The 14544-nt window shown below is 35.8% G+C and overlaps 1 protein-coding gene across 4 annotated transcripts in view; it reads left to right on the forward strand.

The window, feature by feature from the left end:
* LOC125646503 (zinc finger C2HC domain-containing protein 1A-like) overlaps positions 1 to 14544 on the forward strand; it is a 32936-nt gene that overhangs the window by 15689 nt on the left and 2703 nt on the right. The window contains exons 7-10 of one of the 4 annotated variants that reach the window (XM_048872833.2): positions 7306 to 7397; positions 7954 to 8232; positions 10814 to 10956; positions 11170 to 11184. In XM_048872833.2, coding sequence (XP_048728790.1) covers positions 7306 to 7397; positions 7954 to 8232; positions 10814 to 10956; positions 11170 to 11184 — 529 coding nt within the window. The remainder of the gene's footprint in view (positions 1 to 7305; positions 7398 to 7953; positions 8233 to 10813; positions 10957 to 11169; positions 11185 to 14544) is intronic. The other 3 variants (XM_048872834.2, XM_048872835.2, XM_056139830.1) reach the window with 3 other exon arrangements.

Here is a 14544-nt window from a genome sequence, read left to right on the forward strand (position 1 = left end):
AACCATTACAATAAAACCCTTACAATAGAACCATTACAATAAAACCATTACAATAGAACCATTACTATAGAACCATTACAATAAAATCAATACAATAAAACCATTACAATAGAACCATTGAAATAAAACCATTACAATAGAACCATTACAATAAAACCATTACAATAGAACCATTACTATAGAACCATTACAATAAAATCAATACAATAAAACCATTACCATAGAACCATTACAATAAAACCATTACAATAGAACCATTACCATAAAATCATTACAATAGAACCATTACAATAAAACCAATACAATAGAACCATTAAGATAGAACCATTACAATAGAACCATTAAGATATAACCATTACAATAGAATCATTACAATAGAACCATTAAGATAGAACCATTACAATAGAACCATTACAATAAAACCAATACAATAGAACCATTAGAATAAAACCATTACAATAGAACCATAAAAATAAAACCATTAAAATAGAACCATTACATTAGAACCATTACAGTAGTTTTGCTAGCACTGTGCAAACAATTTTCTCGAGTTGTTTTGAATATTTTCTTTTCTATCTGGTAACTCTAATTTATCTTTCTGTACCTGTGCACAAAATCTAGCTGATAAGGAATTCTGGAGACATCTACATGTAATTCATTATGACTGTGTTCCTTATTTAAAGAGTTTTCCTCTATGGTTAAACAACTTTGATGTGTATATGACTATCCAGTTTTAGCTTGACTGCTTTAGATGGGTGCTTTGGATCTTAATACAAATAATCTACCCTGTAGACGCTTTACTATCTTGTAAACATTCTTGTAACTTTAGGAAGTAAAAAATCAACTAAATCGTCAACAAGAGACCCTCCTAAATCCTCGTCCTGCTCCGTCTTATGACAAGGTATTTATGGAGGCTACATGTAGGCTGGTTTGCTCCATGTCGCCTTTGTACAGCTGTGTTTGTGGCTTGGCTTTCTTGTATCTCATCAATACTGCCAACGCTTACATGACTAACTGTATAGTCCAGACTCACTGCAATAGGCACTGCTTACATTCACTTAACAGGACCTATATAACATTAGATGGAATACAGTGTATTAGCAATATTTAGAACTGAGTTACAGACAATTTTAAAAATACATTTTATAGACACTTATGGACAGGGGAATATGATAATGATGGGTTTATCTGATCTTGTAAGAGTTTTTAAGGTAAAGAAGTCTAAATACAGCAAAACGTTTTTATGTGCCCTCCACTGGAGAGAGGGGGGCTCTCCCATTGAAGAGAGAAACAGAAGAGGACTTCCATTCAAGAGAGAGAGAGAAAAAGAGAGGTGAAAACTTTCCATGGGAGAGATGGGGATATTTTGTTGAAAAGAGAGAAAGGGGGGCTCTTCTATTGAAGGAGGGGGGGGGGGGCGCTAGCTTCCATTGGAAGTAGAAAAAGGAATTCTTTATTAGAGAGAGAGAAGAACCCTCCATTAGAGAGAGAGAGGAGGTCTTCTATTGTAGTCTGCTTTCCCCAGACTCTAGGTCTTGAGAATTTGCACGAGCAAGAGTCTGGTACAATTCCTATTCTATTTTTATGATTAGTAGAGAGCATTAAACCAAAACAATAACAATGGTGACTCCTGATAAGGATATGTGTTTTTTGTTCGTTATACAGCAAACAGATATTTTATTGTGTTGAACCAAAATGTCTTTTAGATTTGATAACACTGAAGGTCTTTTAGTTGAAAATTTAAATTTCGCCTTTGTAAATTAACTGTGACAGTTGCTTCGAACTTCAGTTACTCTGCATTTCTCTATCAGCCAATCAGAAACAATGCCGATTTTTTGGTAAGCCTCGATTTGAAATCACAGAATTGAAATTGGAATTGTACTAGACTTTTGCTCATGCAAAGTCTCGAGAGCGAGAGTCTGGGAAAAGTGAGACTACTTCTATTGGAGATATAGAAAAGGAAATTCTACATTGGAGAGAGAGAGAGGAAGACCTACCTCCATTGAAGAGAGAGATTGAGGGATCCATTGCACAGAGAGATTGCTGTCTACATTTAGTTTCTGTCCTCCCAAAATAGAATCATTAGGATCATAGGCTTGGTTTGGTGTAAAAAATAAAAATTGCTTTCTAGGGACCTAAAAAATTGGCTCTTGCAAGAATACCAGAAAAACCCCAGATATACATGTAGACAATTATTTCTAGTGGTTGCTTGGTTGTATATTGTTTAAAGCCACGTTCAAGACTCTTTTACTCATATGGAGATGTCACCATCGCTGGCAAAGGACTGCATTTAGGCCTATGCTCCGCGCTTACAGCCTTTGAGAAGGGAAGGATAGTTATCGTGCCACACCAGCTGAGACATGGGGCCTCAGTTTTTACGGTCTCATCTGAAAGACCGCCCCATTTAGGCAGCTTTTACGACAGGATGTGGAGTACCTATTCTAACCCGGATCCCCATTGGATAGTTTTTGTGCATTAACTTACATGTACTAAGTGTCCAATATTTCTGTAGCTTTAAACAGTTTGGACTTGGTTATGGATTGGGAAGATTTGAGAATATTGGGACATTGATGTTTTTTTTATACATACCTGGTAGATCTTTCTAGTAGTAATGGTCGGTATCCTTTTCAGTCTTATATTCTTTATTATTTTACCACCAAAGTAAATTAGCTCATGGATTAAGCTTAACACACATAAGGCTGATATAATGAGTTTGATTCCTGCTGGGATTTATTTTTCTTTTGTTCTGTATTTAATAATTACTCACTATTATTGTTATTTTTAAAGTTTCCACTTTGGATTCAGAATATTTCCGTATGGTAGTACATGTACATTTACTGTATACTGTATTTTGCACCTTTAACCCATAAAAATTTTCTGTAGAGCATCATACTTTGTAAATCAAATCAATAACTGTAACAAATTCACCATTACAAACAATTCACTTGGCATGCATTCAAAATAAATTCAATTCCATGAATTTATTTGGACCCATTCTGTACAAATATTTAGAAAATCTTGAGTTTAATACTGCAATTATTATACCCCACGCAACGAAGTTGCGTAGGGTATAATAATGTTTTCGACCTATCCGTCAGTCTGTCAGTTCGCCAGTGCCTTTCTTGTCAATGCAACTCCTCTGAGACCGCTCAACAGAATTTCGTGAAACTTTGTAGTTAATAAGGACACACTGTGTAGATGTGCATATTCCCAGGAAATCTCAATTCAATAATTTTTTCTGAGAGTTATGCCACTATTGAGCTTTGAATTTCGGGCCTGTCTGTCCTGTTCTTGCAGTAATGCATATCATTACTATTCATTATGTGAGGCATTGTCAAGCAATGCTGGAGCTTGGGGTATTTGAGCTTGCTCACTTTTGCTTTCTTTTCATTTATAATTAACCCGTCCAGTCTGCCACACTTCACCACACTGCTCTCAAAATTTAGCATTATTATCTAGGTTAAACTCCATTAAAATTTGACCATTTGTTTGTGAAAATCAGTAGGATATGGCAGGTGTTGTTATATGAGGAAAAATGGGTTTTTTTTATTAGGATTTTCAGGTAATAAGTGAGAGTGTCATTATAACGGGAGAGGGGTGTTCAGATGGGAAGAAATCTGTTCTTTATGATTTTCAGGCAATAAGCGGGTGTGGCATTAGTATAATGGGGGGCAGTATATCGAGGGAGCACTGTATACTGCTATGTCACGTTTCCGTACTGCCTGGATAAAGATTTTCTAAATTCACATCATACAGTGTAAGTGACAGTAATGACCGCAGTCCTATAACTCAATGAGAATTCAATATTTCGGTGTGTTGAGAAGCTGATATATGGTCTGACCTATACATATACAACTGTTTCCTGTCAGGAAAATGCACTCGAAAATCCCCAATCAACTTAGTACTGAAAGTGACACTAAACCTAGTGGGAGATTGAAAATGGTGTTAATTGGAGTTTATTGACGTCATACTGGGCTATCTATTAGTAAACCTCACAGCTATTCTTTATGACATATATTGCAATATTGTAGCGGGACAATTAGAGAACATGGTGACATTGTGAGAGTCCAGAAAGGCATTGATTTAATGTGTCAGACTGGTTCTCTGAGAGTCCAGAGAGGCATTAATTTAATGTGTCAGACTGGTTCTCTGAGAGTCCAGAGGGGCATTAATTTAATGTGTCAGACTGGTTCTCTGAGAGTCCAGAGAGGCATTAATTTAATGTGTCAGACTGGTTCTCTGAGAGTCCAGAGAGGCATTAATTTAATGTGTCAGACTGGTTCTCTGAGAGTCCAGAGAGGCATTAATTTGATGTGTCAGACTGGTTCTCTGAGAGTCCAGAGAGGCATTAATTTAATGTGTCAGACTGGTTCTCTGAGAGTCCAGAGAGGCATTAATTTAATGTGTCAGACTGGTTCTCTGACCCCTGAGTGTGTCTATTTGAGCATTCAGTCTGAAATAAATTGGAGCCCCAACTAAGAAACATAACTTACTACATATCATTATGTGCTGTGACAAATGATCGTGTTATTAGAGTGTTGTTTAATAGGTGTGCTGATGTGACAAATGGTGGTCTTGTTGTTCAATAGGTGTGCTGATGTGACAAATGGTAGTCTTGTTGTTCAATAGGTGTGCTGATGTGACAAATGGTTGTCTTGTTATTCAATAGGTGTGCTGATGTGACAAATGGTGGTCTTGTTGTTCAATAGGTGTGCTGATGTGACAAATGGTGGTCTTGTTGTTCAATAGGTGTGCTGATGTGACAAATGGTAGTCTTGTTGTTCAATAGGTGTGCTGATGTGACAAATGGTGGTCTTGTTCAATAGGTGTGCTGATGTGACAAATGGTTGTCTTGTTGTTCAATAAGTGTGCTGATGTGACAAATGGTGGTCTTGTTATTCAATAGGTGTGCTGATGTGACAAATGGTGGTCTTGTTGTTCAATAGGTGTGCTGATGTGACAAATGGTGGTCTTGTTGTTCAATAGGCGTGCTGATGTGACAAATGGTGGTCTTGTTGTTCAATAGGTGTGCTGATGTGACAAATGGTGGTCTTGTTCAATAGGTGTGCTGATGTGACAAATGGTAGTCTTGTTGTTCAATAGGTGTGCTGATGTGACAAATGGTGGTCTTGTTGTTCAATAGGTGTGCTGATGTGACAAATGGTTGTCTTGTTGTTCAATAGGTGTGCTGATGTGACAAATGGTTGTCTTGTTGTTCAATAGGCGTGCTGATGTGACAAATGGTGGTCTTGTTGTTCAATAGGTGTGCTGATGTGACAAATGGTGGTCTTGTTCAATAGGTATGCTGATGTGACAAATGGTAGTCTTGTTGTTCAATAGGTGTGCTGATGTGACAAATGGTGGTCTTGTTCAATAGGTATGCTGATGTGACAAATGATTGTCTTATCAGAATGTTGTTCAATAGGATTTAACAAGATTTCAGAAAAATATGATAACATATCCAAAGGAGGTCCATCATTAAGTAAGATATTTAATGCCAAAATAGAACAAAATCTGCAATTTACTTGTTACTGTTACAGTAATTGAAATTACATGTATCATAATGTCCGAATTGTGTGTGAATGTAGTATTGTAGATGTGTTCACTAATGTCAGCTATTTGTCTTTCAAAAGTGCAAAGTTTAAACTTTTCCCTATTGTCAGTGACATATCTGCAAAATAACATTGGAATCTTTGAGTACTAATTAAATCTTGTTCATTTAATTATGGTAGTGTTCAGTGTGCGACAGATTACTTAGTTCTACTGGTAGTCACTATTAACACATGACAGTAACTTTATAAATTATAATATACCAGATATACATACTTATAATGATACCTTACAGTTATATATATACATGTACATGTATATATGATTATACCATATCATGGGTATTTTCTTCGGGTGGAAAATTTTGCAATTTCATCTTTAAAAGGTAGCAAATTATATTCTGTGTTTCCAATTTTTGGGGTTGCATTTTACCTAATACTAAATAAATATGTATCAGTATATTTCTAGTGATTTGGGAAAAAAATGTTGATTTTTCCTATCTGCAAAATTGCGTATAACCACAGCAAATACCCATTATACAACCGTACATTACATTCAATATTGGATTTAGCAATGTGTTAGAAAGTTACTTTCAGTCTCTATGATTTCAGCAGATTGAATACATGTACATTTTTAAAATTCTTACTCTTTGAAAAAGCTGAATTCTTTTTAGCTCACCTGAGCCGAAGGCTCAAGTGAGCTTTTCTGATCAAAATTTGTTTGTCGTCAACTTTTCACATTTTCATCTTCTTCTCAAGAACCACTAGGCCAATTATAACCAAACTTGACCAAAAGCATCCTTGGGTAAAGGGCTTTCAAGTTTGTTCAAATGAAGGGCCATGCCCCCTTCAAAGGGGAGATTATCACAAAAATAGGGTGGGGTCATTTAAAAATCTTCTCAAGAACCACTGGGCCAGAGGAGCTGAAATTTTCATGAAAGCTTCCTGACATAGTGCAGATTCAAGTTTGTTCAAATCATGGCCCCCGGGGGTAGGTTGGGACCACAATAGGGGATCAAAGTTTAACATAGAAATATATAGGGACAATCTTTAAAAAAATCTTCCCAAGAGCCAATGAGCCAGAAGAGCTGAGATTTACTTGAAAGCTTCCTGACATAGTGCAGATTCAAGTTTGTTCAAATCATGGTCCCCGGGGGTAGGTTGGGGCCACAATAGGGGATCAAAGTTTTACATGGGAAATTGGGAATAAATAGAATTTTTTTTTTTTAAATTATCCTCTCAAGAACCAATGGGCTAGAGGAACTGAGATTTACATGAAAGCTTCCTGACATAGTGCAAATTCAAGTTTGTTAAAATCATGGCCATCGGGAGTCGGATGGGGACACAATAGGGGATCAAACTTTTTTATACAAATATATAGGAAAAATCTTTAAAAATATTCTTCTCAAGAACCACTGAGCCAGAAAAGCTGAGATTTATATGAAAGCTTCCTGATATAGTGCAGATTTTAAATTGTTAAAATCATGGCCCCCGGGGGTCGGATAGGGCCACAATAGGGGATCAAAGTTTTACATACAAATCATGGCCTCCAGGGGTAGGTTGGGGTCACAATACGGACTAAGGTTTTACATGCAAATATATATGGAAAGTTTTCAGATATGGGCCAAGGTAACTCAGGTGAGCGATGTGGTTCTTGGGCCTCTCGTTTTTTTCTTGGTTTATAGTTTCAAGAATTGATATAATGCTTAATCAACTTAATGTTGACCAGCATGACCTTTTGTCCTTGGTTTTACAGGAGTGGGTGGAACCCCTCCGAGCGTGAGTGGCCGCCAGCCGAACTCCTACGCCAGGGGGCGTTCTACCACCACCACCACCAACACTTACCAGGTCAGTAACCAAACTGTAGACCTCTCTAGATAGTGATTCACTCTTAGCTTAAAGTAAATAGAGCTTTCAGAAGTCTCAGATAATGAATAATATACACCTTAGTTGAAGTATTACAATGTAGACAATTCTTTTTATTCTGTTTAATTGCTTCACTCTAGTATTACTTAATTTCGCACATGTAAGCCTTTTTCCTATGTTTTTTTTTTTTTCACTGTGATTATAATTAGATTTGTTTGTTTGTTTTCTGTCTAAGTCACCTTACATGGTGTTGGTTATTTACCCTGGGATTGTGACAGTACACAGAATAATGAATATACATGTATATTATATGCACTGGTGATGGCTGGATGTAACACTTGGTTCGTTAAACGCTAGGTCCTGAATTAGAGAAATGTTATGAATAGATCGGACAGCGACATTGAATAGTGATCAAAAGTTAATGACTCAATAATGAAGGGGTCGGACGAGTAATTGAAAGTCATTACTGATTATCTATCATGTAGAACATCAATGGTTAATTTTAGCAATACTTAACGGGACAAGATTTATTTTCCAGCAAACCACTCCAAGAATTGAGCAATATTTCACGACAAATCAATCCACCATACAAAATCCAGAATTTGAAAGTCAAACATCACCCCAAAAGACAGTCAAATTTTCTGCTTCGTTGCCTCCTAAATATCCCAGCAAAAGAGAAGATTTAATCAATCAGACAAATATTCCTGACGATTCGGGGAACACTTCGTCTCTGATAAATGATAGCTCTAGCCTTGTCTGGGCAAAGCCGATTGCTCACAAACGGACATTAGAACCGCTAAGAAATGGACATGATATGGTAATTATTAGAACTAGACCGGAGTGCTGAATGAAAAAGTGCATGCTTTTTGTTTGGTAATGCTTCTGTTAGTTTAACAGTGTCTGTATCCGGAAATGACGCATCTCTTGACGTAATGATAGTAAAACTTGCCCTTTAATTCACCTAGAAGATATGTACTTAACAATCTGACAGCTGAATATGTCAATCAGTACAACAGATTCACAAAATCAGAATAATGGATGGTGCATGAATTCATAATATTTACATCAGTGTAATCTAATTGAAATTAAATAATGTAGCGGATTTATCATCTAATTCTAATGTAGATTGACTGTAAGTGTAGATAATTTGATAAGTTATTGTTTATAATTTTAGAAATGTAGTCTTCTAATCTGAGATATTGAGAATTTCTGTAATGCTGCATGGTCTAAAGGCCACGCTGAGTAAACCGAATGCCACAAAAACAACCACATCACATACATGTTGAATATAGTCTGTACTTGCCCATGCAGTTTTAAACTCCATGGTACAGACTTGTTAAAAACGTAATTTGGTAGTTTGAACTCTCGTGTTGAAGCACGCTTTGTTAAAGATTTCCCCGCCCCCGCGTTATCGTATAGAGCGATCCCAAAGTACAATGTAGAATACATTTTACTTGACTCTTGTTTTTCAAAATCGCAGGCGAACCTCGGATAAACTTTGCACATTCAGGCTTCTGTTTTCAATCTTTCTGTTAGAATCTGCCATTGGTTATTGGAAAAGCATAAATAGTGAACTTCGAACGACCATCAACGAGGAGTAGTTGTGCTAAAATCGTATTTGCAAACTTCTGCACCGCAGGGATTGATTTCATGTGCAGAGCCCCTAAGATACCATGGTTGATTTCATGAATAATTACCAATTTTAAAAAGCTAGTGTAGTTTTGTTATGGCGTTCAGCATCGTCTAAATCAGGATACGTTTAAGCAATATAAGTTACCGCGAGAACTGGATTTTCGCACGATCGTAATTTCTCCTGCGAATAGACTCACATATATTGTACACTGGAGTAATTAGAAGTATGGATAACTATATTGCTCATAGTACTTTAAAAGTAATCTCAGTGGCCCCTGGAACTATTCATTACTTTTTAATGCTTCACCATTTTTAAGTCTGAAATTAGTTTTAGGAGAAATATTTGGAAAATACATAAAATTTGTGGGTTAAAAACCTGTATATATTGATACGTGTGTTTCAAAAAGCGTTCAAAATACATCGGCAGTGAAAAAATGACAAAATACCATTACATGTATATGCATGTAGTATGACATGAAATTATTAAAACAGAATATATCTAAACTATGATTTAATTTCTACATGCTAAAGTACTTCTCAGAGTGTATATTAGCAGATCCGTTCAAGAATTATACCGAGGTCCACTTCCGCTCCTTGTTCCCCGAAATATATACAATGGTATATCCGGAATCTAGCAGTAAATAAAGAACCCGGTCTTGTCAATGTTTTTCCTCTTTACGTAATATAATACTAATAGGTCGGTTTTGTTTTCCGGATTTTTATATGATATTCTCCAAAGGGTAATCGGTTCAAGTCTTGAATAACGTTGTACATTAACGCAAGCAAGCTCTGAGGTCGTAAAGATTGGAACACCAGACTGGTCTTCATAGATGCGTGAACATTCCATTAACTAAAAACATCCTTTTTGACAATTTAATTCTGTATCTTGGAAAGTGTTTGTCCCTGTGTTGTTTAACGTCCCATTCGAGAATTTTTCACTCGTGCAGAGACGTCACCTGCAGCTGTTTTAGGTGAAGTGTCGCTATGGTAGGCGCTTACGACTGAGGGTTCTTTAGTGTGCCAACACCTGCCGCGACACAGGAACTCCCGTTTTTAAGGTTATATCAGAAATCTCCGTGATTTTCACTTCTACTGTGGAGGCGCGGGGGTCGAAACCAGGCCTCCCGATGCGAACACCCTTCCGGGAGCGGTAAATCACAGCAACTGTTAGTAGTACTAATATAGGTAGTATGATCAGTAGCAGTTTCAACATGTTCAAGCGGTTGCAAGGTCATTAAGAAAACCGTTTTATTATTTTTAAAGAATACCTTTTAGTGCAGGGATTTTTAAGAAAATGATGGATATCGTTGCAGACCTTGAGCAAAGATCTGTTTGAATGTTACAGTAGAAATCACGCCCCTTGGTTTTAGATTTGTTGTGATTTTGAAATATGTACATGTAAGGCAAGGTATATTATAAGAGAAAACTCCTGCAGTCCGCATATGTAGAGGGACATGATTATAACCGGAAACGGTTTAAAAGAACACACACAACAGAGTGAAAATAATGACGCAGTTCTAACCGTGTTGATTATTAACTTTCAAAGAGTGCATTAACAGGCATGCGCAACTTACATTAATTTTGTTAACGATGTCGCATGCAGTGGAAGACTAATTAAAATTTATACTGATTTTCCTATTTTCGTCACAGATATCAAAAAGATACAGAAAAAGGGGAAATTTTATTTTTCATGAATTTAAAAACAATGCAAATGCTAGTTATAAAGAAGATTAGATGTGACGTCACTTAGTACTATATGTATTTAGGACAGTGACCATGGCGATGATTCGTTGTTTGATGGGAATGGGCGTGCCCTTAGAACTGGCCGAGATGGCCGCGCATATCAAGAGGCCCGGCGAGAAATACATTCGGCGGGCATAAAAAACTCGTCGAATAACCGCCTTATGAGGTATATTTCCAACTTCATCACTGCGAATTGCTGCATTTGTGTTTGTTAAAGTTTTGCATGTTGTAAATGCTGCATTTCGTTTTTAAAAGTGTTGTTTCTCAAGTGACGTTTCCTATACTTGTTCACTTCATTCATTCATAACATGTTCCAATTCAATTCCATCAGTGAATTTCGATAGGTAATTTTTCTTATTTGTTTTGTTTCGTTAATAAGACGACACAAGTCTGCGTAAGTAAATTGCATGGGAATGAATGTAACCAAAATGCATGTCTTTCTTCGGATAGAAAACTTAACATGTATTATAGTTATTTCGTAAAACTTACTACAATGATGTTTTGAAATATGAGTGATTAGTCAATTAACCCCACTTCTATCGCATGCAAAAAAAAAGCGTCTAACTCGGAGTGGAAGAGAGTTTGCTAGACTACAGGTTCGCCTAGGTGTTCCTGCTGTTATGAAAAAGTTGAAGGTAGCAAATGGTGATCAATGTCAGAATACAAAATCTAGAACAGGACAATAACGGGCTACTGGAAACACCAGAGGTAAACACTGCATAGAAATGAAGTTTCGTGAAATATTCTAGGTAACATATACTTAAGAATGAGAAATGGAACTTAATGTATTTCTTATCTTAGGTATTTACATTCTATTTTCATTTTCATTTCTGTCGGAATTCCCAGTCGATGAAATGGACGTACTATATTTATCAAGTTCTGTTTTCATTCGCGCGTTGTTTACAACTGTAGCGCGTCATGAGAAAATGCCATTTAGTACAATGTGTAAAAAGTAAAAGTCAAACCCATTTGAAATGTATTTGGGCTCCGTCAATATCGTTTTTTTAATTAGATGCAAGGAGAGAAAAAAATATCTCAAACCATTAGCTTTTTTACGCTCAGTCAATTTAAGCCAAAAATGTTAAAAGAGGGTGTTGCACCGAAGCGGGAATTTTCCCTAATCGGAGCTCCGTGTCAGCACTCATGACGTAGAACTGACCTTCATTCATATTTATACTCATTGCGTATTTGTCATTTAAATACCTGAAGGATTCCCCAGTACTAGGGACAACCCTAATACATTTTATGTGTCAATACATTATACATGTAGTCTAAACATAATTTTTGAAATCGTGAAAATTAAATTGTCTTCTTTTTTTCTGAATATCAGATACAATGTATACGGTTACATGTTATGAGTGTATAAAATACAACGGTTTCTCGTGAAATGCACCACTTTCATTCAGAAAAACATACAAGTTTTCGTTAGCAGCCTTGACTATTAAACCACAGGTGTTGCATGCTGTATTCGGCGTGTTTGTTGAGAGTCCTATTCACAAACTAAACAGTGTCCAGGTTGGAAGCTTACACATAGTAATAAACAGAGATTTGACATGAAATATTTATAAAAACTAGAAGCGTGTTTTAATTAAGAAAAACATCTAGATGAAAAACGTAACATAAACGAAAAAATGGGTTCGTGAGGGAGTCGAACCCGGTCGTTTTGAAAATAGAAAACATATTTACATATGAGTCGACGACCATATCCACTGAACCACGCAGTAGACCATAAATTACTAAGGAAAATTAACGTACAGTGAAGTCGTTTTGATTTTTTAAAATTTACAACAACAAAAAAATGCCCCTGTGAAGCAAAATTTCAAAGCGACAGTTTTTTTTTTTTTAGAGGAAAACTCGAAGAACATGTTCATGCTAAATTCATTTGGTTTCACGGAGGCAGTTTTTCTAAACTTCGGGGATACCCATCCATTTTAACGCTAAAAAATCATATAAATCGCTTATTGCTTGATTTAAACTCGAAATATTTTGGCTAATTTTGTCAATACACGTCTTTTAAACTTATTTTCAAAAATTATTGAATCAAGACATACGTTCCAATTGGTTTATCATATACACATGTATTTGAATAAGTTAAATTTTTCGATCTTTCATGCAACACCTTTAGGGAAATTAACATGAGACGTGCAACACCTTCTTTGAAGACATTTACAATGTATTTCTGTAAACAAAACATTGGCAACTTCAGCGGTGTAGCTCAGGAACCTCTTGTTTGATATTGACGTGGTTAAAATAGGCCAAACAAAGGCCAACGCTTTTTGGGAAATATTGCTTATAACTACTGCCAACATAAATTTCTGTTTTGATGTGGTTTCTTACTTGCATCATAGTGCTATAGAAGAATCACACATGAGGGCGTATTTAAAATCAATGAGGGAATACTAGTGTTACACTTTTGAGAAACTATTTTCATTTAACATTCATTAACCTGGACTGCCTGATTCCACTAACTTTACATCTTTAGTAATCTAATGCCTCGTTCACACGAAGAATTTAATTCGCATTAAACGTAAGTTAATGCGAATTAAATCTGAACCGCGTTCACACGGAGATTTTAATGCGCATTAGTTTACTTCGAATTAAAATTGACGTCGCGATTTAATGCGAATTAAATTTACTTCGCATTAGCTCCGTGTGAACGCTAAGCGAAGCTAATTCGAATTAAATGTAGACGCATGCGTAATGGCCAATTTGGGTCACATGCATCATACCCATGGTCAGCTATATATATTAATGTTAGTTTTGTACGAAAAACTAAGCAAAATGATAATAATCACTAAAAACATGTACAAACAGCATGTCATTAGATAATGGCAGACGTAAATTTGTGCTCTGCATAGGCATACTGAGTAATACATGTGGAAGGAATTGTTTTTAAATACGATAACAATGTTTTAAAATAGTGATAATATGAATTTCTTTTTTATATTTTTTAAACAAATATGCCGCTCATTGTTAATTTTTATACCATATGACGTCATAGTAGACTTATAATACGTATTAATAATTAAAAATTACGTCACAACAGTAGTCAGAGGAATGGTGAAAAAGACGTTCCGAAGTTTTAAAATTGGGCCCATGAAGAAACAATATATTGTCTAGATTGAATGCTGGTTGTCAGAGGAAATAACAAGTAATTTCTTGGGAATATATAAATAAACACGACAAAAAACTCCTTATGTGTAGATCAGTTATGTATGTAAATTGTAAACATGTAGTATACTACATGTAGGCCTATATAGCGTTTTGAACAAAGAATTCTGTATCTACACAATATTCATTGAAATATCTATAAAAATAATTTTCAATAACATTGTCTATTCTTTAATTTATTTCGCGCACCCTTTAATAGAGATGCATACGAATTTAATGCGCATTAGTTTACTTCGCATCAAAATATTACCGCTTTGTGAACGCTATTTAATTCGAATTAATTTAATGCGCATTATTTTACTTCGCATCAAATTTGATGCGAAGTAAAATTTAATGCGCATCCGTGTGAACGAGGCATAATTGTCTATTAAAATGTGTCGTATTTGAATACCCACGTAATGCAAATCATCGAGTTAAGCTGAACTAAATGTTCTAAAAGTTTACGCTGCACAAGACACGTGGTTTGATGGGTTTTTTTCCCCAGTACTATACGTGTATATTTTACTTTAACACACCTGTGTTCTAAATACTCCTTGTATATTCATGTACATTTGAATTTATTCTTAGATTTTCTACTTTGATT

Source organism: Ostrea edulis, chromosome 6 (genome assembly GCF_947568905.1).
Source record: "Ostrea edulis chromosome 6, xbOstEdul1.1, whole genome shotgun sequence".
Taxonomy (NCBI): Eukaryota; Metazoa; Mollusca; class Bivalvia; order Ostreida; family Ostreidae; genus Ostrea; species Ostrea edulis.